The 26,749-nt window shown below is 36.0% G+C and overlaps 2 protein-coding genes across 6 annotated transcripts in view; one reads left to right on the top strand and one right to left on the bottom strand.

The window, feature by feature from the left end:
- Msi (RNA-binding protein musashi) overlaps positions 1-26,749 on the bottom strand; it is a 213,351-nt gene that overhangs the window by 182,081 nt on the left and 4,521 nt on the right. Inside the window, exon 1 of one of the 4 annotated variants that reach the window (XM_076393651.1) lies at positions 13,770-13,855. The exons of 2 other annotated variants lie outside the window; for them this stretch is intronic. The gene's annotated coding sequence lies outside the window, so the exon portion shown is untranslated. Of the gene's footprint in view, positions 1-1,086; positions 1,107-13,769; positions 13,856-26,749 lie in introns of those variants that run through there. One more of the 4 variants, XM_076393650.1, reaches the window with a different exon arrangement.
- Positions 9,266-11,651, top strand: Usp14 (ubiquitin specific protease 14). Of its 2 annotated transcripts, XM_076393080.1 has the most exons (6): positions 9,266-9,398; positions 9,494-9,672; positions 9,765-10,229; positions 10,355-10,624; positions 10,699-10,984; positions 11,072-11,651. In XM_076393080.1, the coding sequence occupies exons 1-6, from the start codon at positions 9,383-9,385 to the stop codon at positions 11,341-11,343; spliced, it is 1,488 nt and encodes a 495-aa protein (XP_076249195.1). In that variant the 5' UTR covers positions 9,266-9,382; the 3' UTR covers positions 11,344-11,651. The 2 variants fall into 2 exon arrangements, with proteins under 2 accessions (XP_076249195.1, XP_076249196.1); XM_076393081.1 differs by lacking the exon at positions 9,494-9,672 and having other exon boundaries at positions 9,297-9,398; positions 11,072-11,650.

The following is a 26,749-nucleotide window of genomic DNA, read 5'->3' as shown; positions in this document are numbered from 1 at the left end:
GAAGCGGCTCGTATAAATTCTCTTTCTGCCAGTTTTTCTGTCATCGAGCGACGTCGGACATGAAAGGGGCGGCGATAAACTTCACAAGCACTTCGCACGCAGAAATCGCTCGTCATATATTTCGAATAGGCGTATTATGCCGAAATATTAACGCCAGCGGTCCAACCACCGACGACCATTTCCTGCAAAGCGTCGCCGCACTGCGAACTTCAAGCATTTTGTTTAAATAGATCATCACTGACTTTAAACGCCCCATTGTCTACCTACGCTTTCTCACTAGTGCTAGGGTTGGCGAGAGCTTTCACCAAATGAAGTTTCTAATTCCGTTTAGAATAAGAGCTGGTTTAATGTATAAAATAATTTGGATTTCATAAATTATATGCAAATGATTCATAAATTATATAGAATAAAATAAAGCGTTTTCAGAAATTCAAGAAATTCAAAAATCTGAAATTGTAAATGTTGGTATATTACAACATCTAAATGTTTGAATGTCTAAATATATGCATACTAGAATACAGTAATATTTATTGGAAATTATTATATTTAATATAATATGTTCATAGTATTATATTTGACATAATATACATTACTGGAAAATAAAACTATATAATTATCCTATTCTACTTTTCACTACAAAATCGAACAATTTGTATATCAATAATTTCTTCATATTCTAAAAAGTTGGACAAATAATTATGCACATGTATTTAAACCAGACAGAATTAACGCACTCAATAAGAAAACATTATAAAATGAATAAAAAAGATGATTTAAAACAGCTCTAATGACGATTAGAAACATCTTCTACTAAATGTTCTAAAATGTTGGTCAATATGACGTCATAGTCAACATATTAGAAACCATAGTGAAGTAACTTGGAATTATCTTGCAATTATTTAGTTCAGAAGAACACATCTTACAATATCTAGTATTTGAGGTCTATAATCTCAAATTATTCACAATAATTTATTCTAAAATTCGAAGTGAAAGAAGATTCACAAAATTTATCGACAAGAAAATACTTATTGCGTAGCAAGAACTGCGGCGCCAAATTTTAAGTTTAATATTGTGACAACTACTTACCTACCACGACGCCACCTTCGTTCTAACAATAGGGTGAAACGTATCCTTTTTTGCAGGGAGCTAATTTTCAACAAAAATTGACAGTTAGCCTCTTCCTTGACACAATTGAATAATTCCTTCACATAAACGTATCCTTTTTCCGCACTGCTTACCACGAAACACAAAGCTGAAACGTTTGTACTCTATGTATGAAACACAATCTAAATGTAGCGACAAACGAGCGTAACGCGCGCTGCCGAATTCCTATGCTAACTAACCATAGAACATAGGCGATTCTAGCGCCGCCCGTGTTTTGAATTATTACCATTAGCGCTCTCTATGAGTTTACTATTAATTCTGTAGTTTTCATGTAATCTTAAAATGACCGCGAAAATTGAATTGTTATGGGCTATTATTATGAATAAATGAAGAATATTAGACAGTGGATGTATACTCAAATAATATAAAATGATGCTTTTGGAAATATATTATACCTTCATAATTTGTATTTTACATGTATCTGTAAATACCTGTACGTTTTAATATATCCAAATCTTTAAAAGGTTATTACTAAATTATGTCACTACGAGACTTTATAGATATTCACATAAAGAATATCAGCAATGCCTTTTTTACATCGTATCATGTTTTCTGTAGATAAAGTCAAAGACCTCGAATAGGTACAACAAAATATATCGCATGGTTGGTATAGCAAAATGTAATGTAAACAATCTTCAAATTTAGAAAATGAGAAAAACTAGATATTTCAGTAATTATAATTATCCTACTGAGACACCACGTATAAATATCTACAAATATGTATCGATATACATTTATAATTTGAGTTCCGAGTATTTCTGAATTCACTTTTAATATTCAATTAAGTGATATATGTACATACATTACCGTGCATAAGTATTTGAACACTTTCATATTACTGTAAATGCATGCTTTTTTATTTTAAAATGTTATTCCCATCAGTATTTGCTAATCTTATACAATAATAGTCTGAGATAAAATCTGTAACCAAAACTATACTAAAGAATTTTAGTTGAAACGTATCTTACACATTTTCTATAATATGAAAGTGTTCAAATACTTATGCACGGTAGTGTGTGTCGACAATATAACATAAAAAAATGTGTAGAGGATATTTACAATTAACTAAAACCATACTTCCCATTTCAGCTAATAACTCTTAATTAAACCATGCCGCATCGAATACCTCAAGCCTAAATCAAATAAATCTAAAATAATACAAGAATATTGCAAACACTCATTAGGCAATCTACCATCAAACATCTGTAAAATAAAAACTCACGCTCGTCTTCGATCAAACCGATCTCAACCGTGCGGTATCGCCAAAAGAAACGGTATATCGTGACAGAGAACAACGTTCTGTCTAGCTACAAAGTCCCCCAGCTCGTTCCAAGCGGTCTCTATTGTGAACACGACTGCCGCGAACCTCGTAAAGTTCACCAGCAGTTCCACCCATTATCGTTGTCACCGGCGACGATCGTAAAGAGAAGGCGGGCATTACATAAACAAATGCCACCATCTTGAGTCGGAGGAGTTACGAGCGTTAAACAAGTTCACCGCGATCAATATTGTTTTTCAATTTACTGCGGCCAACCCTCCCTCGTCTTTTTTCCTAACCGTCAACCGAGATTAAAAATTATCAGAGCACCAAGAGAGCACGTCTCCCCCTCCCCCTCGTCGTGTACACGTCCTTTGAAGATTGAAATTGCAAAGTGTCCCAAAGAAATTGCCATCGCGAGAAGCTGCTCGCAAATATCCCAGTGGTCGGGCACGCTCCTCGGCGCGCGGAGTTTTCAAAGGGAAATCCCATTTACAGGAAACAGACAGTGTTCGCCGTTAAACTACTCATCGTTTACTCCCTGCCCCGTTTGCACAAAATTGATAGATCATCCGGCCGATATGGCGCAGACAGCAGAGTCCACCGAGAGCATTAGCGAGGACATTTTTATTCCCCTGCCCCGTTCGCCGACCGACAAGCTCAATGCTGCAAGAAAAATGATGTGTGCATTTTCTCGCTGGGTATATGGGGTGAACCACGTAACTGAAACACTTGGGACAACCTTTAGCCCTGTCCCATGTTGGTCAATTCAGAGAAAAGTATTTTCGTTTCTTTTTTATCACTCTTGAAATATTACGATCTTATGTACGAGAATGTCTGTGGTTGCAAGGTAAAACGACTTAAGTCGCATATTTTTGTTTTCGAGATATTGGCGCTTGAAGTTTTCAATTTCAATACTGTCTTATGAACTTGTGTTTCCTTGATCCTTTATTTTTATGTGAAACAATTCTTTTAGTATTCTTTTTTCTTTCTAAAAGTATAAATTCTGTATTCTAGATGTCAATTAAGGTCTTAACTCGAATTTCTTGAAAATGTGACACAGGTTATTTTGCCATATAACCACAGAGATTATTTATTAGAGTTCTATTTTCTATTCAGATACTTTGTTAAAATATTCTAATATAGTATCAGTATCTTACTGATTGGTCATGGTACTTATATATGTATAAAAGGAATAGTAGCACGTGTGCGTGCACGAAAACGCGTACCGCTTTTAATAACATCATTTTTCCACGCCCCCACCTCCGCCATCGTTCGACCCTCGTTTCCCCTCTTTTTATTTATTTTTCCATTGGCTCCGGAATTTTTATGAAAGTAAGTCGCTCGCCCTTGTGCTCGGTTGTTCGATAAATTATTACGTTAATTATAAAATATCCGCCCTTCGCTCTACGGTCGCTGGTTCCACCATTAAAGGCTGCTCTTTAAAAGTGTTTCGACGATAACGAATTTTGATCAACATCGCACGATTTAACGCGAATATAATGGACGACGAAGTATCGACAAATCCATACCCGTCTTCCATGCGTGGTAATTCTTTTTCTCTCTGCTTCCAGTACCTATACTTTACAATTTTTTAATGTAGACATTAAGTAGGTAAATTACAGAGCTCGTAACAGAAACGATCCATGTCAATTTTTATTTTTTTTTCTAGCAGAGCAAACAAAAATACTGTAGTATCTTTAATTCTTGTTCAGTTACTTGATTGAATTTTTTTTTTTTTAAATAAAATATTCAACAAAGTATACATGCTGCGTTTTTTATAAGATGGGTTCCATCATGTTCTGAATCTCATTTCTAACCACCAAAGTGCGTTCTTAATTAAAAAATCGTAATATCTGACAAGAGTTATTTTTGTTATGAGCTCTTCAATTGTTATATTTCATATTAAATGAAATACGACATAGATGATTTCTCCATTGATAGATATGGTCTATTATAGTGCTGTGCAAACCTTACGTGTTGGTATTCGAAAAGAGTGCGAATCTAATTGATCGTAGTATTATGCAAATTAAATGTAAGTATAAATACAATGTATTCCTACTCACAAAGTCCTAAGATCAACAACTCACAGAGTCTTATTCAAACATGTAAACTTTGGCAGAGCAGGAGCAAGAAAAATAAGCCTATCAGAAATGTTTACCATATAGTTAGGAATAAATCAAAAGTTACCGATCCTATCCGTGTTTACCTATACCAACCCTATGTGTAAACAACGGGAGTAATATGCCATAGACTCAATGCAAACAAGCGTTTGTAAGTAAGTACGCCTGTCTTCGTTACTTGCAACTGAGAAAACAAGGAAAGACATACGTTCTTGCAAAGAATCGCTCATCTGCATCGGGCTTTATAGTCCTATTTTCAAGATATTGACGTTTAAAATTTTGAATCTTAACTTTGTATTATGGACGTATGGCAACAGTGGCTTTATACCAAAGGCTTCTGTCAAGAACATAAACTCTATCTTGTGGAATGAAGATATAAACTTCAATCAAGTCATAAACTCCATTTTTTGAACATGTATCCAGTCGTTTTGTCTCATAATCACAGACATAATATTTCACTACCCATTTTCTGTATATGGTGCACGTGGATCTACCTGGATTAGTAGAATTCTTAAGAGGAAAGAACAGTGAAACAATTACTGCGTTAACAGTCGCAAAAGAACCTAGACAAACGTAGCAACAGTAAAGGTACGGGTATAATTTCCCATAAAATAAACGGTTTTAACGACGCATTTGAGAAGAAACTCTGCTCTGCAGTGCGTGTTTGGACGTCACTCAACAGTGAGTACACGTAAGCTGGTTTGCGCGTCACTTTAAAATAATCGAGTTAAATGACTGGTATAGAAAATAATCTGATTACCTCTAACACGTGTCTGGCCTCGTTAACCGCGATACAATCATAATTCGTGTCCCAACAAACGTTGCGACTCTTTTAAGTGCTCGCGTAGGGCCACGCACACGACGCGTAGTTACGAGGAGGATACGATCGTTCGAGTAAACGTTGCGCGTGTAACAAACTTAGATCGGGAGGCTTTACAGGGCTACGACAAAATTTACTTCGGTTTCGGTGAAATTACTTCTTGATCGGAACGAGCCAGTGCTTCGCGGAGCTCTCGATGAATAAAATATGGAGGCTTGTTATTTTGGTCGGCAGACGTTCCTTGAGACAGAAAATAAAGGAAGAAACGTAAAAGGAGAGGTGAACGGTAGCGCGAGAAAAACTTGGCAATTTGTAATTTACGAGGCTTAAAGAGACTCCGCGGAAGTAGCGAGTAGCGGGGGACACACCTGGGTACCCGTAAACGCTCGAAACTTTGCCTCACTTTCCGGAAAAACAATCGAGCTGCATAATTTCCGGCGAGTAAGTGTACAAAGTGAGCCGAATGCAAAGTGGTGAACTTCTGAGCGCTCTGAATGATTCACTAAAGTGGCCCCGTGGAACGAATTTTCTAAGATAAACGCGATCCTAATCCTACTACGTTTCTCGGGTCTTTTTAGACCCAACTGTTGTTCTGATTTTTTCATCAACTTTCTTAATTTTGAAAAAAAAAAAAGTGAAATAATTGTTATTAATACCTATACAAAAAAGTGAAATAGCAGAGACCTACCCTGTATATTTGATTCCTTAATATTGTATTAAAAGCTCATAATGACGTAATGGTTGTTATCACTGTTTCATTTAAAATTTTCAACAAAAACGTAGCAAGATTGAAAAAGTGGAATAGTTTTTCAAAGGATTGTTTGCACGGAAAAAATTGTCATACGGATCTTGCAGGAGTCTCTTTAGTAGATTTGAATAGAATAAACTTTTATCAGATCTGTCACAGACCTTTATAAAATTAACAAAAGCTTGAATACAATAGGAGCAATATTGTTAAATCTAGAAAATCGAGTCTTGCTGTTAAACTCAGGCCTGTTAGCGAACTTTTATAAATTCTACAAGAGACTAATAAATTCAGTTTAACATTTTTTCCATGTACAGACGTTAAGATAATAACAGGTTACTATTCTACAGATACTCTTGGCAAGTATTCTAGACAATAAAATATGGCGAATACCTAAGAAATTTCGCGTCATCTGAGGTACGTGTATATGAACTTCTTTGTCATTTTGATGTCTGCAATAATTTTCAGGAAAACCATTTTTTAAACACCGTGCACGTCCTTAATACGGAAAGCTGTACAGTTCTCCTCGGAGTTCGCCATCCTTATCGATTATCGAAGAAAACGTCCATCACCACAAACTTTAATTAAGAATTCACAGGAACAAATTAACATCTTCTACTTACGGTTTCTATTAGCAGAAACTATGAGCTATACAGGGAACCTCTCAGGCACGCGTTTGGGGATGTTTCCATTTCGAGGAGCGGAAATAACGAAATACCTCAGACTCAGCCCAGGGATTGCAACTCAGAGTTCCAACAGGGATCCAAATATCGATCCCAGAGGGTCCCTTCGCCCTGGAGGATCGCATGCAAAAGCGAAAGCACGTACACTAGATGAAAAACTCCACAAAGCTATGAAATACTTTCATTCTTTCAGCAAAGATTCTTGTGTTCTATTTTTCCCTTTCACGGAAATCCTCTCCCAACAATTTACACACAGCCACCAATATTCGTTCTGAGAAGTGAATTACGGATAGTCGAAAACCGAGAAGTTGCCGAAGCAAACGTGCAACGAATCGCTTGTTATTATCAGTCTGTTATAAAAGTCTCGAAAATCGCTCTTAAACAAAAGAGGCGATTTTATTATGGGATGAGTGCTCGGCGGGGGCGTCGCGAATGGAAGTTTCGATGGGATCGATACGAAATCCAGGACGGCGCAGGTCGGCTCTATAGCGTAGGTAGATCGCTGGTTTCTTTCGGTGCTCTCGATCCGTGCATTAACGACATTCGCGGTGCGCAATTAGATGGTCTCGGTTTAATTAAACTGATGGTGTTTAAATTTCCGCAGCACACTCTCGCGAAAATTATTTTCCCCCTTCTTACCGTGATTCGAAATCCTAGCGGGCGACGCGACGGGGCAGGTCGGCGGCTCGCAACTTGCCAAGAAATTTTTCGCGCTGATTAATAAGTTAATGGAGCCGCGCTGCTATTCGACTAGAGCTTCGATTCTACGCCCGTTGGTTCTTTGAGAACGAACTTCCGTCTCGCCAGCTTGTTGGCGATACGAGGAGCTCGCTCATAAAAAGGTGAGCCGATTAGGAATGCCTGCAAGGTGTCTTGGTCTGAGGAAGACCTTGAACCTACGGAAATTAATCTCGCACACGTACGTGCAAGGATGGGAGAGGGCTAGGAAGTTCGGTCAATTACTAGGGTTCAGCCTGGGCTGCCTTGGGAGAGATGATCGTATGGTGAATGTAGAGTAACTCCTAATAGCGAAACATTGTATGTATGTATGTATAGAAAGAGTAACAAAAGAGTCTAAAAGTTTGAATATATGTTTAGAAGATGAGCAGAAAGTGAATAATGTTACTCCTACATGAAAAAAAATGTTAAGCTGAAGTTATCGAGGTCTCTTGTAGAATCGATAAGAGTACTCTAACAGGCCTGAGTTTAATGGAATCAGTAAAAATCAATTTTGTAGATTTAGTAAAGCTGATCCTTACTATAGTCGAGCTACCTTTGTTAATTTTACAAAAGTCTATAGCAGATCCTACAAAAATCAACCCTGCTTAAATTTACGAAGGAAACTTTTACAAAATTTGCATGATCATTTTTTTCCGTGTAACTGTCATTTATCGTATTCTGGTGTTTAAGTTAATATATTATCAATATTATTGTTCTAGTTGCTACGTGGCAGAGAGGTTAAACATAATCACTTGTACATCAATGTGATACCACGTCGTATCCTAAAAGGTCATCGAGCAAAAGTTTTTTCTTCAGATTGAATCCATATTGTTTCTTCCTCACGGGTTAGAATAAACTTGAACTTTTTTCTGTAAGTTTTTCAGAATATTTCTTAACATGAAGGTTGTTTTAGAATGCTAAAATGATAATACGAGATACTTTCACAACAAATAAGGAACATGCTCTTGCCATGCCAATCATTATGGGTAATGGCTTATGCTAATATTCTAAGCGGTACTCTTGTTACTTACGGATATTAAACATAAATCAAAAGTCATAATTTAATCAATCATTATTCTATGTTATGGATTATATTTCCTTTACAGACTTTAATTAAGTTACTATACATTCTTTGAGTGAAGAAGAAAAAACTTGCTGCAAATACATACCTATATTTTATATCTGTAGCTGTAAGTTAACAATTTCAGTTCTGTCTTATGGATTTGGGTCTTCTCAAACCCTTATTTTATAGATAAAAAATTCTTTTAATCCCCTACTTTCTTTCTGAAAAAATAAATTCTATATTCTAGATCTTAATTAAGGCGTAAACACGAATTTTTTGAAAATGCGACACTTTTTAAAGAATTATTTTCCATTTAATTTTAATTCTGTCAAACTAAAATTACAGTGTGAATAATTCGTTTGAAAAATAGTTATGTATAATGAGAAATGATTTTCTTGTTATTCTACTGGCAATTTTTAATTTGTATTTGAAGAGTTCATTGAATAAAGTCGAAAATTTCAAAGTTTAATTAGTTAAATTTTTATAGTGGATAGAAATATATTTACCAAACTGTTTCATATTTGTAACTTGAAAATTGCGGTTTTTGAATTGTGTGACTTTTGAAATCCATGTGCGAAATGTATAAGCACTTTTCCAATCAGCTGGCCACCTACCAGCGACAAATGCACGTTGAATGTATGTACAATACGTGTATAAGTAAGTAGTACGTGGAACGTGGAACACACGATTCTGTGACGGTGCATTTTATACACGCTGTGTAGTTACTAGTGAATATATATTATATAAATTAAGTTTATCAATTGAAATAAGTTTAAAAATACTAGATATATCAAAAGGCAAGAAACATGCCTCAATACACAGGTATGTATTGTAGAAATTCAAAACTTTCGAGAGTCTAACCTCAAACTTTCGCCGAACAGTCTCCGATATTTGACATCTAAATTGTATTCTTTCAGTTAAAATAAAATGGGGGAAAGAACTTTACCCTGATGTAGAAATTAATACAGACGAAGAACCAATGTTGTTTAAAGCACAACTTTTTGCATTAACTGGAGTACAACCAGAAAGGCAAAAAGTTATGCTAAATGGAATGATATTAAAAGATGATAGCTGGGGTAACATTAAAGTAAAAGATGTAAGAAAATGATTCAATATTTTCTAAGTAAAACGCATTAGAAAATTTGAATATTTTCAGTTAGAATTTTGTACTTTTCGGGTTTATCGCAGGGTATCACTATATTAATGATGGGTTCCAAAGAAGAAGATGTACCCGTAGAGCCTACAGAAAAACCGTTATTCTTAGAGGATATGAATGAATCTGAATTAGCTACAGCTTTAAATTTGCCTGCTGGATTAACAAACTTGGGAAATACTTGTTATTTAAACGCTACTGTACAATGTTTAAAAACTGTTCCTGAATTGCGAGATGCTTTAAAGAAGTTTTCGGGAGGGCTTACAACTGCTGGCAGTTCTTCTCTTGTACCTGCAAAGAGTATAACTGCTGCCTTAAGAGATCTTTACGATAGTATGGATAAAGGGTCATCTTTACCACCTATCGTTCTTGTTCAAATGATGCACCTAGCGTTTCCAAGATTTGCTGAAAAATCTGAACATGGGGGATTTCAACAACAAGATGCCAATGAATGTTGGACCGAACTAATTAGGATGTTACAACAAGAATTACCAGCAAAGGTTATCCAAGTTTTCAATACTTGTACTTTTATTTATTTTAGGACAGTATTTACCTATATTTATATATATTTAATATCAAATATCAATTATTATGTATATTCCATATAAATATAAAGTAATTATAGAAACCTGCAAATGCTTTAGAAGAAGATGGACAAATTTATAAGCCTCGATCACTGATTGAACAATATTTTGGAGGAACATTTGATACGGTATTAAAGTGTGTAGAATGTGAGGATGAACCACCAATAAAAGGAAAGGAAGATTTTTTACAACTAAGTTGTTTTATTTCAACAGAAGTTAAATATATGTTTTGTGGGCTTAGAAATAAAATGGAAGAACAAATAACAAAAATGTCATCGACTTTAGGCAGAGATGCTATATACACGAAAACGGTAAAAAAATTGTATACAGTGCAAAAAAAAAAACTAATTTTTTTGATTAAAACTGATAATGATAAATATTACAGTCAGAAATTAGCAGATTACCAGCATATTTGACTATTCAATTTGTGCGCTTCTATTATAAGGAGAAGGAAGGAATTAATGCAAAAATTTTGAAAGATGTTAAATTTCCTTATGAATTTGATGCCTTTGGATTATGTAGTAGTGAACTTCAAAATGAACTTACTCCAATGCGTAAAAAGTTTAAAGAGCATAAAGATAATGATGTACTATCTCAACCAGATTCCGTAAAAGGTGACCCAGTGAAAAAAGAAAGTAAAGTAAAACAGGAACCCTTCTGGTTTCCAAATGGTAATAAATTTACGTATGAATTTGAAATAAGTGATTTAGTTTATACATAATAATGTTCCTTTCTACTGTATGCTACTGTAATTACAGATTTAGGATCCAATAATAGTGGTTACTACACATTACAAGCAGTTCTAACACATAGAGGACGGTCGAGTAACAGTGGCCACTATGTAGCTTGGGTTCGACAAAAGGATTATACTTGGTTAAAATGTGATGATGAAACTGTTACCCCTGTAACTATTGAAGAAGTAATGAAACTGAGTGGTGGTGGTGATTGGCATTGTGCTTATGTTCTTCTGTACGGTCCAAAAATTTTGGAAGTACCTATAGATGATATTGAAAATTCAAATGCCGAGTAAAGTCACGTATAACAAGAAATTTTTTCCTACGATTAAATACTTATAACGTAACAGCAATCGTACATTCATTAGAAATATACATTTTTTTGTACAAACGAATATTTTAATGTAATTTCAATTTAATGATGGCATGAAACATTGTTTGTAACTTTCACTGCAAAATATTTCTAACAAATTATAAAAATCAAATAAAGACATCTACTCTTTGCATTTAATTATTATAGACCATTAATATGTTCTTTTGCAACATTAAAAGGAAATAAGAATGAAAATAATTTTGGTTAAATTTAATTTATGTAATGTCAATAAAATATTATTAAAGAACCTTTTTCAATATGACTTTTTAGTATAACAAGCTTTGATTTGAGTTAGAGTTAGAGCTTATAGCCAAACTCTTGTCCGAAAACTATTCCTGTTCCATTGACTACCTTCACCATGGATGTTTTCACTATTCCATAAGTTTCTCATGAAAAATTTGTTCGTCTTTCATATTCGCTTGCAAAAGTAAATCATAGAGTTATGCTTTAAAATACAATACAGAATACGTTCATGCTATACATATATTGTGCTTTAAACGGGAAAGTTGCGCGTATGAAAATCAGAATTTTGACGGACTTGATTTAATGCAATGACGACGACGTTATTATTTTCCATTGCGTTGTTCATGTCTTTTCTAGTTTGTTCTTCTGAGTTCCCATATCCGTACTATTATATGACGCCAGTGTTACGATACTGACGATAGAAAAAAAAAAAAAGAAAATGATCTTCCAACGTAAGATTGGAATTACTGATCACACTGGAATTACTAGGGTTGAACCTGAGCCGCCTTAGGAGGGATGATCGAACGACGAATGTCACGATCGGACCCGCCTGCAAATTGTTTCCTCCCGATTGAATCTCCTTCTTCGTCGCCCTCGTATATTCCACCCTGGAAAACCTTCCTAAATTTACGCGGGAATTGCCAGCGAGCGTATCAGATCTGATTGCCACTCGATGCCAAAGACGAGACGGGATCGATTAATCTCACAGTCGCTTGTATCTTAGGAGGAGCGGTCTTGGAAGTATTCCTATTTTTCAATAAGTATCTGTAGAGTGATTTTGGTCAATATTCGCGATATAACTAAATTAACGAAAAATGCATACGTTGGTTTAATCCTAATTCCTTTTCGTATTATTTTCATGTAATATTTATATCACAATTTACGTCAATATTCCGTAGTTGGGCGCAAGTACATCGCTACCTTACGGGATATTCATTGCGATGAAGAAAATGACATCCCTAGGAAACTTAGGAAGCTCACCCTCCTCATATAAGGTGTTACTTGTTGCTGTATCCTGAGATCACTCGAGCTAAAATACGTGCGCTCACTTGCAGAGATGAATACATTAGAAATGCTAATCTATCCTAGCACACCTTGTACTCCTGAATATTTCCTAATATAAGACGAGTAAATTTTAATACAAAATATCCCCTCTTGGGTACATTAACTATATGGTGAATATTGCTGACTATTTCCAAAAATTTTAAGCAGGTATTTTAAGATTAAAGAAAAGTAATAAATAAATATATTCAATTATTCTTGGAAGGAAATTTAAATATGTTAAGTGGCCACTCAAATTTAAAGCTTTTACCAGCTATTCTTGACTTCTTATTTGTTTTTAATCATATTCTATTTTATTTGCAACTATAGTCTACAATAAAAAGTAATTAACTTCATACTTTACGATTTTCCTTAAATTAGGCAAGCAGATGTTAATTTAAACAAATGGATGACTATCGAGACACCCTTTGATTTCTCTGTGAATAAGATCAACAACAAAACTTTATTCTGATTCACCCAAAAGTAGAAACAGAATTGTTCCAAAAAATAAGTACACGTTATATCCATCACACATTCGAGGACATCCTCTTTAGTTTGCAACGTAAAAGAACAAATTTGAACAACGATATACATCGATACATTTACACAAAAGCTTCCATGGAAGGATATTCGAGTGCGCGACAGCCACCCCATCGAAATAAGACTGACATAGAAGAGAATTTTCTCGCCTCGCTACGGAGACACATGGTCGATGGATAGATTCTGCAAAAGGCGCCTTTAAGCATGGGACTGTGTCTGAAATCGACGAAGCTTCTTACGCGCGCTCAGACGCCGGTAAAGAGAGCAGTGAAAAAGACAAATGTTTAAGTACAGGAAACGAGTATGAAGTGTGGGGAAAAGCACCGAGGAAATACGCTGAATTTATGTAGCGCGATAAATAACCGTTTCAAAACAAACTGTCGATCGAAGGTACGATGGGGGAGAAATTGATTGTGTCCTGAGACAAATTTTCGAACAATGGGAACAGAAGACAAGAGCCGGCGTAAAACACAGGGGTGGATAAGAAGGGAGACAAGCGAGCCGAGCAGAGAGGCCTGTAGTTACCTTAGATACGCGTAGATGAACAGAATTCTGCACGAGCACCTTCCCCAGGGTGTGCCAGTGAAACAGCCCGCATTGTCTTCGTCTCGAATCTCCATTGTTTTATTCGAACACGGAGCGAACCCTCCCCCTTCTGACGCCAGTCAGGATTCAAATATCCGTTGTGTACTCGCGACCCACCAGCGTCGAATGCTAACGTTACCTGGGCGCTTTGCATCCCGAGGATGAACTGGGAGAAACAGTATTTAGCAACACTTAGCTAGTAATGCTGATCAGGCTACTTGCCTATCTGTATTTATTTATGGGGGATTAAGACGTGTAGAAATGCGCAAACGCATATTAAGGTGGGTAAACACTACGTGTTGTATAATTTTTTAAATAACAGAAAAGAGACACGTGTATAACATCACTCTCTTCTTATTTCTAAAAAATTATATAACTTTGTTATATGTGTAATATATAGTGTAGACCCACCTTTATAGAGGGTGTTTGATGATAAGTGTCAGAAATTTTAAGGGAGGATTCTATATAGGCTAGAATAAGATGAAAATAAAGACAGACAAAATTGCATTTCAGGCTTCATTTCGAGTTATTAAATATTGAGGAAGTGCCTAAAATATATATGAAATGTGTCTGACTCGAGACTTATTCTACTGATTTTGTTTCAACCGAAATGAATAATAGGTCACACGCTCTAAATAAATTTTATGGAAACTTCGTTTTTGTTTTAGGAAACAATTATGGATTTACATAGCACTAGGATACTCAGGTACTGTTTTAAAGATTAAAATCTTTGAGAAATAAATGGAAATGTAGAATCGAGTGTACTATGTGTAAATACAAATGTTTGGGAAATATGTCTGACTTGGGACTTATTCTACTGACTTCGTTATGTCTGGTCTGACTACTGCACGTCAGCAGTAGAATAAATCCTGAGTCAGACATATGTTACGCGAAGTTTACTAGATGTTTTTGGAACGATTAATAATTCTGAAATGCAATTTCGTCATTATTGATTTACGTCCTATTTTGACACAGAATCAGCTTTTAAAATTACCGACACCTGTTGTTCAACAACGTGTACAAATAAATATAGGATATATCGAAATTAAAGTATATGTTATAGTATTTGAATGGTGGAACAGATATTTATTTAAGTTTCATTTATTTGATTATGCGTTATGAAAGGATAGGCTTGCGTAAATATCTGCTGTGTAATTATGACCAAGTTTATTATAGGTGGAGGGCGCGTGAGGGCAACCCTAGCTGCTGTCAACTGCATGCAATTCGTTAGATTAATGATGCATCTATGGCAGAGTGCTATATTTTTCAACAAATACACACGACACAATCCAGTAACACGACAGAAATATCACAACCCTTGCAACAAGGTGTCTCAAAAATACAAATAACCACGCCTTTTATTTCACACTTAATTCAAAAAGAATGATACTTGTTCAAAGAAGAAATTAACAATAACAATCTACCCAAGAAATCAAACGTGATCGTAGAAAGCAATAACTTAAAAATTGTAATCAAATAGATATAACAGAGAATACTAATCTCCAAACTAAAGCAATCTTCTGGAACATTATCCATTGGATGACAACTCGCAATATTGTACATTCAAAAACAATAAAGTTAATCGTAAGAAAAATGGTACCTAAATACAAGGAACTCGAAAACCTACAAACAAGCAGAGTAAAAAATAAATAAGAATACACGATAGCAAGGGGATCGATGTTATCACTTGGTATCAGTGATAGGCGAGTTTGTCGGGGGTTATGCGCGGCATGATGCTACATTGCGGTTAGCCTGGCGTGCATCCTGCGGCATTGGTCCATTATCTCCTTTCGGCGCGCGCGTCGCAGCACGGTCGCGTACCGGCGATTAGTTTGCCACTTTATCGTTTAAAGCCGAGCTCATCGCGGGTCGCGTTCCGATGACGGGGTGAGAAAGGTCGACGATAGTAAAGGGAGCCCTCCAGTAACTCGAGCTGTCATTAGAACCACCGGTTGCCACTCGGCGTCTGTCTTGCTCACGAGATCACCCTTCGAACGCTTCCGAGACTTTAATGCAACCCAGACGTTCTATGACATAGGATACACCATGGGACCCGCACGGTTTAAGTTTAGGATAACGTAGTACGCGTGCATCGCGCTGCATGTTTGATTAAAGGAAGCAATTACGATCCTATGAAAGGATCGACGAACTTTTGAACATTTGAAGCTGTTTCATGACTCACTTTCTAAATTTAAAAATTTTCATATTTTTATATTTTGAAATGTTCTTATCTTTAAATTGTGATATCTTCAAATCTTCCAAATTGTCATACTTCAAAATTTTCAAATTTTTCAAATTGTCATATTTTCATGTTCAAAGATCTTTAATTCCATGTGATATTATACCATTCAGGTCTGAGAATCTCACGTCTGATGAGGGTTAAAATCTTCAAATCTTTCAAATTTTACAAAGTTTTGAAATTGTTTAACTATTCAAATATCCGAATTATCAGGTATATTTAAATATTCCAAGAAAGTAAAGCGCATGTAACACCATCAATTATTAATATCTCGTAATCTATTAATCATATACCCCCAAGAGGAAGTAGATATTGACATATTCAGCTTGATAAGTTTTACAAATTGGCACAAACTCGTTAAAAAGTACCTATGTATTACATTTTGGAATGCTCTCCTCATAAAACATTATTTATGGATACAATTCCTAACAGGTAGCTCCATATGTACAACACTTCATTTATATGAATTGCATTTGCATATGATTACATAAACTATCAACATTAATTTGCATGGTAGTTATAGCAAAGTAAATTTATTCGAAAAGTTGGTGATCATTAACACCTAAGGAATGTGGAACTCGTCCACGAAGCATATTTCACTTGTTAATTGCAGACAACAAGAATCGTTACGTATTTATTCAGTGTACAAAATTGACATTAATATCCTCATAAACCTACATATCATATTAGATTACTCGTAATATTTACTGTATTCTCTCGTTACAAGCTCCTTGTTTATACTCATGAAATCATTGAATTATTTATTATATATTTATAATTTTAAAATGAGTTTCCAGCAAATGAATTGATTTTCGCTATAAACTCCTCTTTAAAAGGCTATGAATCTAGAACGCGTAAGCGCTGCATTTTAATTTGGTACCCATTGACTAACTTCCTTCACTTTATGATACGGCTCTCAGGATTAATCAAAACGTAGATGTAAAAGGTCGCATGCTGTAATGAAGAAGTTTCTTAATATTTCTCCGACAATAATGCAACCAGTTCATGAAGCTGTTACGTGCAAGGATGAAATGCAAGGTCTATTTACAGGTCACCGTTAAAAAGAACTGTTCGCTGGCTTTGTGAGTTTTTTCTTTCTAACGAATTATGCTCGGCCAACCCTGCTCGCATGGAGAAGTAATAACGCTGTCCCACCCTTTAGTAAATTCACCAGCGATCGTAACTCTTTCGATGAACGCGAGAAACTATCATAATTCACAATTCCCGTGATATTTTCCAACTTCTGGAATATCAGTGTTGCGCGTGCATGTGTTATGTATAAATTCTTATTTGGAGTCAGTTTCAAAACTTGGACGCAAAATATGGAACAGTAATACAAAAATGCTTCCAATATACAGCTAACGATTGCAGTTGTAGCAAAGACATAGAATATCCAATTATAAACGTGGTTTCGAGCAATAGTTAAATTATTAATGTAAAAAAAATAGTGGAAGAGAAAATTGTACTGCTTTGAACGTAGCTCCTGACGAAATAAAAATTAAATTTCTATTTCTATTTTTTTATGTGTAATCCATGTTTAAAGCAAGAAGCTTTTTTTTTATGAAACAGTACGTATATTTTTATTTGAGAATTCTGTTTTAGAGGGAAAAAACATGGATTTATTTTCTTCCATTTTTTTTCTCTTCATCAATATCTACTTTTCAGGCTCTGGTTTTAATTGGATACTCTATGTATTCGTGCTACGGCGTTTTCTCTGAAAGATTGATCATAACCACTTTACAACTGTTTAATGACGCTTCGAACGGCTAGTGTGTTTGTTCCATTATTTTCAGGAATATGCCATTCTCTGCGCAGGTCTGTGCGCTTTCTCAATCGATAATTTTATGCCTGTTATCAATCAGCTGGACTTAGAAGGAAAGCCAAGGTGTCCCGATCCAAGAAGAGGAAATATTTTAGGATGTGTTTTAGCACGAACTCGCTATTTACAGCGAAGTATGGCGAAACTGCTTTCGTTAAAGTACCTCCAAGGTAGTCTTCTTCCTAGCTCACGGAGGAAATTACCGAACCGGTGATTCGCAACATTGTAACAGAGAATACTTGAGCATCGTAGAATATTTTATGACCTTTCAAACGTCCCGCCAAACAGTTAACATGCGAGCAGCTCACTAGCATGAAAACTTTTTACGCTTTTCACAAACTTTTAATTACAAAAATAAAAATTAACAAAAATTACATTTTATGACTCGATAATAGAGTTATTATATAACATTATTATTATCATTCTTTGAGCTTTGTAAATGACAAGGACTAAATGTAAACTGAAAGTCGTTCTAAGTCGAAAAGCAAAGACAATGATAGTAAATAATAGGAAAAAATAAATAGAGAAGTAAATAATAAAAAATAATAAATACGAACATTTTTTGTCTCAGTTATCGCTGAATAATAGTATGGAAAATACATAAATAAATGTACTTTTTCAAAAACTTGTAATTTTGGTATATGGTTAGAAATAGACATAATTAACCTCGGTAGTTTTAGCATTAAGATTGAAAGGAATGTATAACTTCCTGATTAGATTTGCTCTAACGGAAGCTTTTAAATAATCATTACAATTCACCTGTGTTCATATATTATGGTATATCCGGCATATCTACCTATATTCAATATACTTATGTATTATGGCTGTGGTCTCCGAATCAAATGCAATGCTTCGCGGTACCCGTTTAATTTTGAAATTCCCATCAAAATAATAATATAATCCCTCTTAACTGAAATATCGTTACATGAGTGCGTTAGTGTTCAACCATTTCATTATTCGAACGTTATATTGTCTATGTATCGTATATTTCCGTATAATTGAATATGGGTCCACTATAATGCTTATCTGCTTACATAATTAACTTTTTAATGGTTATAGAAACGTTAAAACGTACTAAAAATGCTCATGATTTAGGTATAACTCAGTTAACGAGTGAATTATATTTATTATTTTTCATTAACATTTTTATTATTACCATACAAACTAATCGATCATCAGTATCGAAAACTAATTTTAAAAGATGGTTCAACTTGTCAGAATAAGATGAAAACAAAAACTATCGATATTATGTTTGAAGCTTCGTATCCTAGTTATCAATTGTTAAAAAATACGAAATTATCATCCGATTTAGACACGCAAAAAATCTCAGTCTTTAAAGTAAAGAATAAGTCAATATTCTGTTATCTAAAATTTCGCTTATCTCCGAATTCATATCCCTAATCAAATCTACTATTCTGCTAGAACTCGTTTGCTCTGAATTACTTTTCATTTACTTGCTAAAAAGCAAATACCTAAGAACGAAACTTTCAGTCCAACGAATAGAGTAAATTTAAAAATATAGTCGAAATTTATATTCACTAATTTCATCCCTGCAAAGAAACAAGATACAATAGTACCGTACAAAGCAACAGAATTAATTTGAATAATCAAAGTTCCTCTGTAAAACTGTGTCTCTACCAGCGAAACAGTTCACGAACGCTGCTCGCAAACAATGCTTACAAACAGTTCGCAAACTTTTTATAACCATTACTTGATTCTTTTGCGAACTCTAAAGCAGTATAGGATTTCTAAATACTCCATTTCCATCTTACAATCAGAGAAAAGGAAAATATAAAGGGAGCATCTGCAATTTTTGTTGAGGAAAATTTGCGCAAGATCAACATGACAATTTGTTGATAATTTCAACTCAACAATGAACAATTCCTTGTTTGAATAAAAAAACAAAGCGACGCTATCGAAAAGCTATTAAATTAAATTGGTAAGACTGATCAAATCAGTACGTTTGTGTGTGTACACACATACACATAACAGTACTCTACAAATTTAATTTTAAGAATATTAGTAGAACAGATCTTGCAGAAATTATCCTCATAGAAAATAGGACGAAATAAGGAAATGTTCCCTCTATATCTTCCTTTCCTCTAAGATTCTCATACCACTTGCAACCTGTGAACACTGGTAGAGATGCAGATTAAGTTGTCAAGCTTGTACACAACGAAATATGGAGCTTCTTGCGATTTCCTTCAAAAACATCCGAAGATCGTATTTCCGCGATCTAACTGTTCAAGTTGGCACGATCTGCTTGTTCGGTGTCCAACATTCAAGGACTGCGAGAAGGAATTACCAGCACCGTTGTTCGCGATTTCCCTTGAGCGACCGTAGGCCGACGCCGCTGTAAGCGCGGCTATCCCGCTCGCTTTTGCAAAAACAAGTATTCCTATATCTCAAAACTTTGGCAATAGTCCTCCCCCATGTCGGTTGAATCGCGCCTCACCGAAATCTACGGTCTGCCTCCACCCATTCGGCCATACATGAACGCCAAGTACGCACACGTTCAACGAACAGTGTGTTGTTTGAGAACTTTCCAGCGAAACTGCTATAATTCAGGGGTCAGACCTGTGCCCAGCGAGGAGCATGACTTTTTGCCACCGATTACGCTCAACCGAAATGGAATAATCAACCACACGCTCTAAACGAATCATGGAAATTTCGTTTCTGCTTTGGGAAACAAAGTCATCGATTCAGATAGGACGTTCGATTGTTGCTTGACTAGAATCCTGGAGAAACGAAGGGAAATGAAGGATCGAGTGTCACATGTGGGAATACAAAGGTTCCTGATTATAATTCTGTTTATTGAACTTGCAGACGAAATTTCAAATCCAAGAACTAACTAAAACAAATAAAAATAATTTTGAAAAATTTGGATACTTGAATATTTTAATAATATCTTGAGATTTAAAACATATATTTACAGTTTCTGGTAATTATTTTCCTAAAATAAACCACAGAAAAATTCAGAAGTGATATAATATAGATTTCGATTAAGTAAAATAATATGAATAAAATATCAACGATGAAGAATAGATTTTGAGGAACAGATAACAATTTCCAACGAAATTTCTACAGTAATGCAATATTAATAAATGCTTCATCGGTCGCAAATTCGCACTGTTGAGAACACGGTATACTTTAAACGAGTACGTGATAAATTTATTAATATCGTCATCGAGAGTTTGAATACTCTGTGGATTTTCGATTGAAATATTATTCACGTGGACGAGCATTCCGATGAAAACTTATTTTCAAAAATAAATTATCTACAGTTTCAAATTGATTATTTAACGTGCTTTTCGCCACTAACAATTTAATGTTTTTTGAACTAATCTCATCTTTTTATATGACACAATTATTAGTTATAATTTTCCAAAAATGGAAAATTCTACATCAGTTATGAAATATTTGAAGAAATATAGGTACAAATGTACGAATTCGTTCCAGTGATTTCATTGATTTTAAATTTGTGAATTCATTCCTCTAAACGTTCCAAAATATGCAAACATTTATTTAAGTATTATATTTCTAATACTCTACAGAATAATTAGTGTAACAGTTATCCTTCAACTATAGACACCTAATTTTAAGATACAAAAAGTTTCATTAAAACCTACGGATATTAAATGTTTATAAAATGAACCTGATATTAATTGAAATATAGAAACAAGGTATGACAGACGCAATAATTAAGGGTTAATACGTAAATACTTGAACACTGTCCAAATTAGGTACAACATCTCCAATCCTTCCCGACAATTATTATATCACAACCCTTCCTGTTTCCAAAAGTTTCTCAGATATGTTCTCTGCTCCAATAACTACGAAATATAGAAATCTGATGGAACATCAACCGTTATTATCATCACTCGAAATGATTTCTCCTTCGGTTTCAACAATGAAGCAACGGAGCGATTAAACTTCGATCAATGAATCCGTGTCCCGATGTAGCGCGCGATTTTTTTCATAATTAAGAAGTTCCTCTGCTCGATGCCAAGCGCTAATGCGTTTTTAAAGCTGAAAAGAGCTGACGGGTAGAACGACTGGAATCGCTACTGGTGAATTGCAACGATTAAATACGAAGGCTTCGACGGTTTTCAAGATATCGCATCTCGCAATAATGATGTTCTACTTTCGTAATATGCAAGCTGGAAATTCAGTCGCGTTGCTTTCGTGAAAACAGTCATGACGACAATCCAAAAGAAACAGTAGAATCGACAAGAAATAAGGAATCCTGGGGCAGAAAATGCAAAGAGGATGGAAATAAAACCTTAAGCTCATCAGATATTTCCTTCGTAAGAAAGTTTCAAGTATTCTTTCTATTTCCTTGCATTTGCTCTTCCATGAAAATTTAGATGCTCCAAGTGAAACATTCTCGGTCATCTGTATCTTTTTAAATAGAAATAGTTGAAGGAAGGAGCTCAACTTCTTAGAAATTCCATCTTATGCATGAAGTATGAGAGAGAAGAATAATCAACGCTTATGTACGAGAACAATATTCGCTTACTGTTTAAAAAACAAATTTTGAATAAAGTATTTCGATTAAATTTCTAGTGAATGTTGGTAGAAATTACGTAGAAACATTGTAAAAGTTGCACAATGTATAAACGCAGACAAGTGTTCGATTCGAGAACTGAGCGAAGTTTGACTGTTGCGCAAGAAGATGTACAAAAGTGGAGTATGGCTAAATTTCATTGGCTAATTAGGTGTGAGGGAGGATAGGCTAAAACTCTATTATCAATGGAGTTACAAGGGGTAAGTGGTGACATTACTGCGCTTCGAAATCTTACAATTAGCGTAAAACAGGTAAAGGAAAATTTCTGAACATCTTCACAAAAATTGCTTTCCACTAAACGCGTAGCCTCAACATCTGAAATGTAGTTATCCAGGACTGTGCACTCTTACCTAAATTTATGACCTTTTGACTGGTCAACTAGAAAATCTATACAATAGAATGCAAGATACGCCACAATTTCAGAAAAGTTTCATAAACTTTTATAGACTCTCCAGTGGCAACTAAACTAACACAAAATAGGATTCGAGCAACGATAGTATTGCTTGTGCGTCAGTATCGATATGGTTTCGGTATTAGCGATTCCCTTGCACCGACAAACCTGCCTAATCGCGAATACAGAAGTCTAAATCCGCGAACGAGTAAAGATCGCGACCTGTCATCGATCGTCCTCGTTACGCGTCTCCGAATCCGAGTAATCTGAAACAAACTACAAAAGAAGCCGTGGAAGACGGAAGAAGTCTAGGAAAGGAATTCCTTGAGAACTACATCCGACAGAATGCATAGAACGACCACGCTGCTCTGCTCAAATATTGCGTCCGCGGAAGAACGGAACGCAGGCCGCAGAACGGCGGAAACTATTGGTTGGCAGGAAATAAATCAGTATGACGAGCCGAGACGAGAGGGAAAGAGGAAGGGGGTGAAAGCGAGCGAGGTTACCCTGTAATTTGACATCAGTCGCGTTCCGTCAGTGACTTCGGCTTAATTACATTCCACGATGCTCACTCGCTCATTGTATCCTCGAATGGAGTTACGTTTCCCAGGACAAGGACGAGGACGCCTTGAAAGTTGAAAGGAATTCTCCATTGACGCGACTCTCGTTGCACATGCACCGACCCCCGATGGACATTCGCCCCGAAAATTAGCTCGCTTGAAATATACAGATGTATAGAGTGCCTCGCGGTCGATAGTGCACGCGAAGCTTGGAGATTCTATATGAGAGAATAAGCTAAAAATAGGCAGTAGATTTTCGTGTTGACTCGCTTTACCTACTTTTGGAAAGATTGGCTTTGAATTTCTCATGGCTAGGTGTAAATGCACTCGAAATAGGTACTCAGTTTTTCAAAGTACTATTTGGAGGATGTGCGCTTGGAGATGAAGAGAAGGTTCATTGGTAAGAAATAACACTACAATTTGGAATTATTGTACATAGATGTAAAGATATAACAAAATTTCGAACCATTTGAGATACTTAAATTGAAAACCATTCGAAGATACTCAAAATCAGAAGATCTTACAACCTTAAAAAATATCAGATATTTTAGAACAGTTTGAACAGGAAAACTATAGTCATGAATAATACAGTAATGCAATTGAAAACCGTAACAGGTGCAAAAACCTGTATGAAACGATCAGTGTATCAAAAATCGATTTACTTTTACCATATTTTAGCATTAATCTCTTATCCTCAAAGTGCCCAAGTTCAAACTATACACTGCTGCTCTAAGCGTACTTCTCTCAACAAAAATATTATCAGCGCTCTAATATAATAAGTATTCCACTTTTACTTAATCAAATAACAATTCAATCTAAATTTCAACAAAACCCAAGTTCAACGCCACAAATTTACCCTCTATTATCCCCAATAATTGCCTAATTTTTTAACAAAAAGAATCACCCTCTTTTCACACAAGCTATCGTTTACGAGACACCCTGTACAGCTAGCAATAAGCAGTATCACGTTCGCCGAACAACAGGTTGGCTGTACGCTGCCATTCACAACGCTCCACACAATCGAACGAAACCAATCTCACTCCCGAAAGATTCATCAGCGAACCCACCCCGCATCAGGTTGTCGGTCAGAAGAAAAGCGAGGGGTAGAAGCGGCGCGAAGGTGAGCGAGGAGGGACGCTAGAACTAGAAAAATGGCGCGAGAAGATAGATCGGGCAGCGATCTAATTTTATCCGTGAGAAGCGAGTCGGATCCCTCTCGCTCTCGCCCACACGGGGAGAGAAGGGAAAACGAGGTTCCATAGGGCGGGAGGCCTGGGATGAAAAAAGCTGCTCATCGGAGCTTGCGACGACGGGAAACCGAAGCGATCGACGTCATCGGGGCTTGTCGGGTTTCTGGAAGCTTTGATCGCTCGGCCGGATGCCGTTTCTCGTCAAACAGAGAGAAAGACAGCCAACGAGCCGTCGAAGGACAACAAGCTTGTGTCCATTATATTTTGCTCCCGCGCGAGCTTAGTCGAAAATATATGGACCATCGATCTATCCTCGACCCAACGCAATGTTTCGCGAATCGTAACCTCGTTATTGCATGTCAAACTACTTTATCTTCGGGTCTGAGGATCTTATTAAGTGAATGAGTGGCAAATTTCAGAGTGGAGGAAATTCTCTGTTAATGATGTGTGACAGGAGTGCTGAAATTTATGAGGGATGATTTACTCACATTTTCAAGGGGGAGGGCTAGGCAATAGCCTCGTTATTTTTACATATGTGCCTCAGATGTTCTTCATTTCAGAATTATATCTATGCAAATTAAACTATCTATGAAATTAATCTGCTAGAGGAAATTAATATTCTTCGACTTTTAATGCCATTTAAAGATTATTTTCGCGAACGAAAATAGAATTAAAAATGAAAAATAAATAGAGAAAAACAAATTTTACATATAACAGTGTAACAATATTAACACGCCACAAAAATAAACACAGAACCGCAAAAAATTAACAATGTCAGCGACAGTAATACCTATATGCTCTCTGTTTGCACAATAACAAAAGAATGTTTGCTCGTGGACAAATGTTTCCGTTACGGTCTGCTACAATCCTGCTCTGACCCCAACTATGTCAGCACTCAGAGGTCACTATTTTTCACAGACGCCTGCAGAATGATAGCATTAATTAACGAAAATTAAATCCTAAAATCATGGCAAAGGATTCTTCCCCAGAAAACTTATAAAAGAATCCGTTTATCATTTTCTTTCCCAACGTTCACCATCCATTTCCCAGGGCCCTCGGATCTTTGAGACGAGGAAAGGAAGACGACGTGTCCGATGACTCGAGGTAAACGAGACCAGCGAGAATGTCGAGCTAAATTGCCTGTCTTATGTCCTTCCTTCCTTCCTTCCTCTACCTTCGTTTCGGGAAATCCGGTAAGACACGACGAATGGTCCACCGTGACTTTGCGGCTTTTTTGCAAGGGATTAAGAGACCCGTGATAGGAACCTCAGATTGATCCGATGAATTGAAAACTCTCTTCGCTTTCGTTTAATGGACCCGCTCGTAAAAACTCAAAGCCAGCCGTTCGCGAGCTGATTAAACTTCGGTAGAATGAACCGTCGACGTTTAAGCAGATTCCTGCAGGCCTGTGATCTCGCCACGATCCCACTGGAAGGTTTTATTTTCACGAACGCTTCTGTTTTCGATCTTGACACCGCGAGGAATCGAATTCAGACGAATTAATGCTAGAATCTAACGTTTCATCAAGGAATTACACGAACAAATTTTCTGTAGCACCTCGTTCACTTATCACGCGATTAGGGAGAGAGTCCTCGATTTTCAATGGCTATTTCAATCACCGCATCGATAACGAAGGTGTACTTCACACATCGTGGATGTCAGTTTGGCGCGATGCTTGCATTTCGTCCGCGTGGATCGTTCGATCGCGGATTGCGTGCGCTTCGCATGAAAGGCCTGTCAAATGACCAATATTTATTGTGGATATTTTGGTATTACCGATATTATCAAACGTGCGACTGGGCAAATTAACTGAGGAAACGATTTGCTGTGAATCGAAATAATTTTCACATTAGCAATAGCTCTGGAAATATATATTTTCCTTTGCTATAGAAATACGAACTCTCTCAAATACTTTTACGGATAAAAATGTGATGTTAAGAGAATGAAGATCAATTGGTTCTAGAATAGCAAAGAAGAGTTAATTCAGAAAATGACAGAGTCAAAGAATTCGTATGAAAACAATCAATCGAAAATATGAAATAAAATTTGCTAATATTACGTTTCACACTTAAAGGGAATACGTAAACAGAACACTCGCAGTCTGACCACTGACCCTATCTACTGCAGAGTATAAACGTTCTCACTTTTACCTCT

The sequence above is a fragment of the Calliopsis andreniformis genome, chromosome 3, assembly GCF_051401765.1.
Source record: "Calliopsis andreniformis isolate RMS-2024a chromosome 3, iyCalAndr_principal, whole genome shotgun sequence".
In the NCBI taxonomy this organism is placed as follows: domain Eukaryota; kingdom Metazoa; phylum Arthropoda; class Insecta; order Hymenoptera; family Andrenidae; genus Calliopsis; species Calliopsis andreniformis.
Note: the sequence above shows the minus strand (reverse complement) of the source record. Positions and strands in the feature narration are given on the sequence as shown.

Excerpts from the sequence above, each read along its gene's own strand:
- Usp14 (XM_076393080.1), top strand. Across the intron at positions 9,673-9,764 it reads GTAACATTAAAGTAAAAGAT|GGTATCACTATATTAATGAT; the intron begins GTAAGAAAATGA and ends GGTTTATCGCAG. Across the intron at positions 10,625-10,698 it reads ATGCTATATACACGAAAACG|TCAGAAATTAGCAGATTACC; the intron begins GTAAAAAAATTG and ends TAAATATTACAG.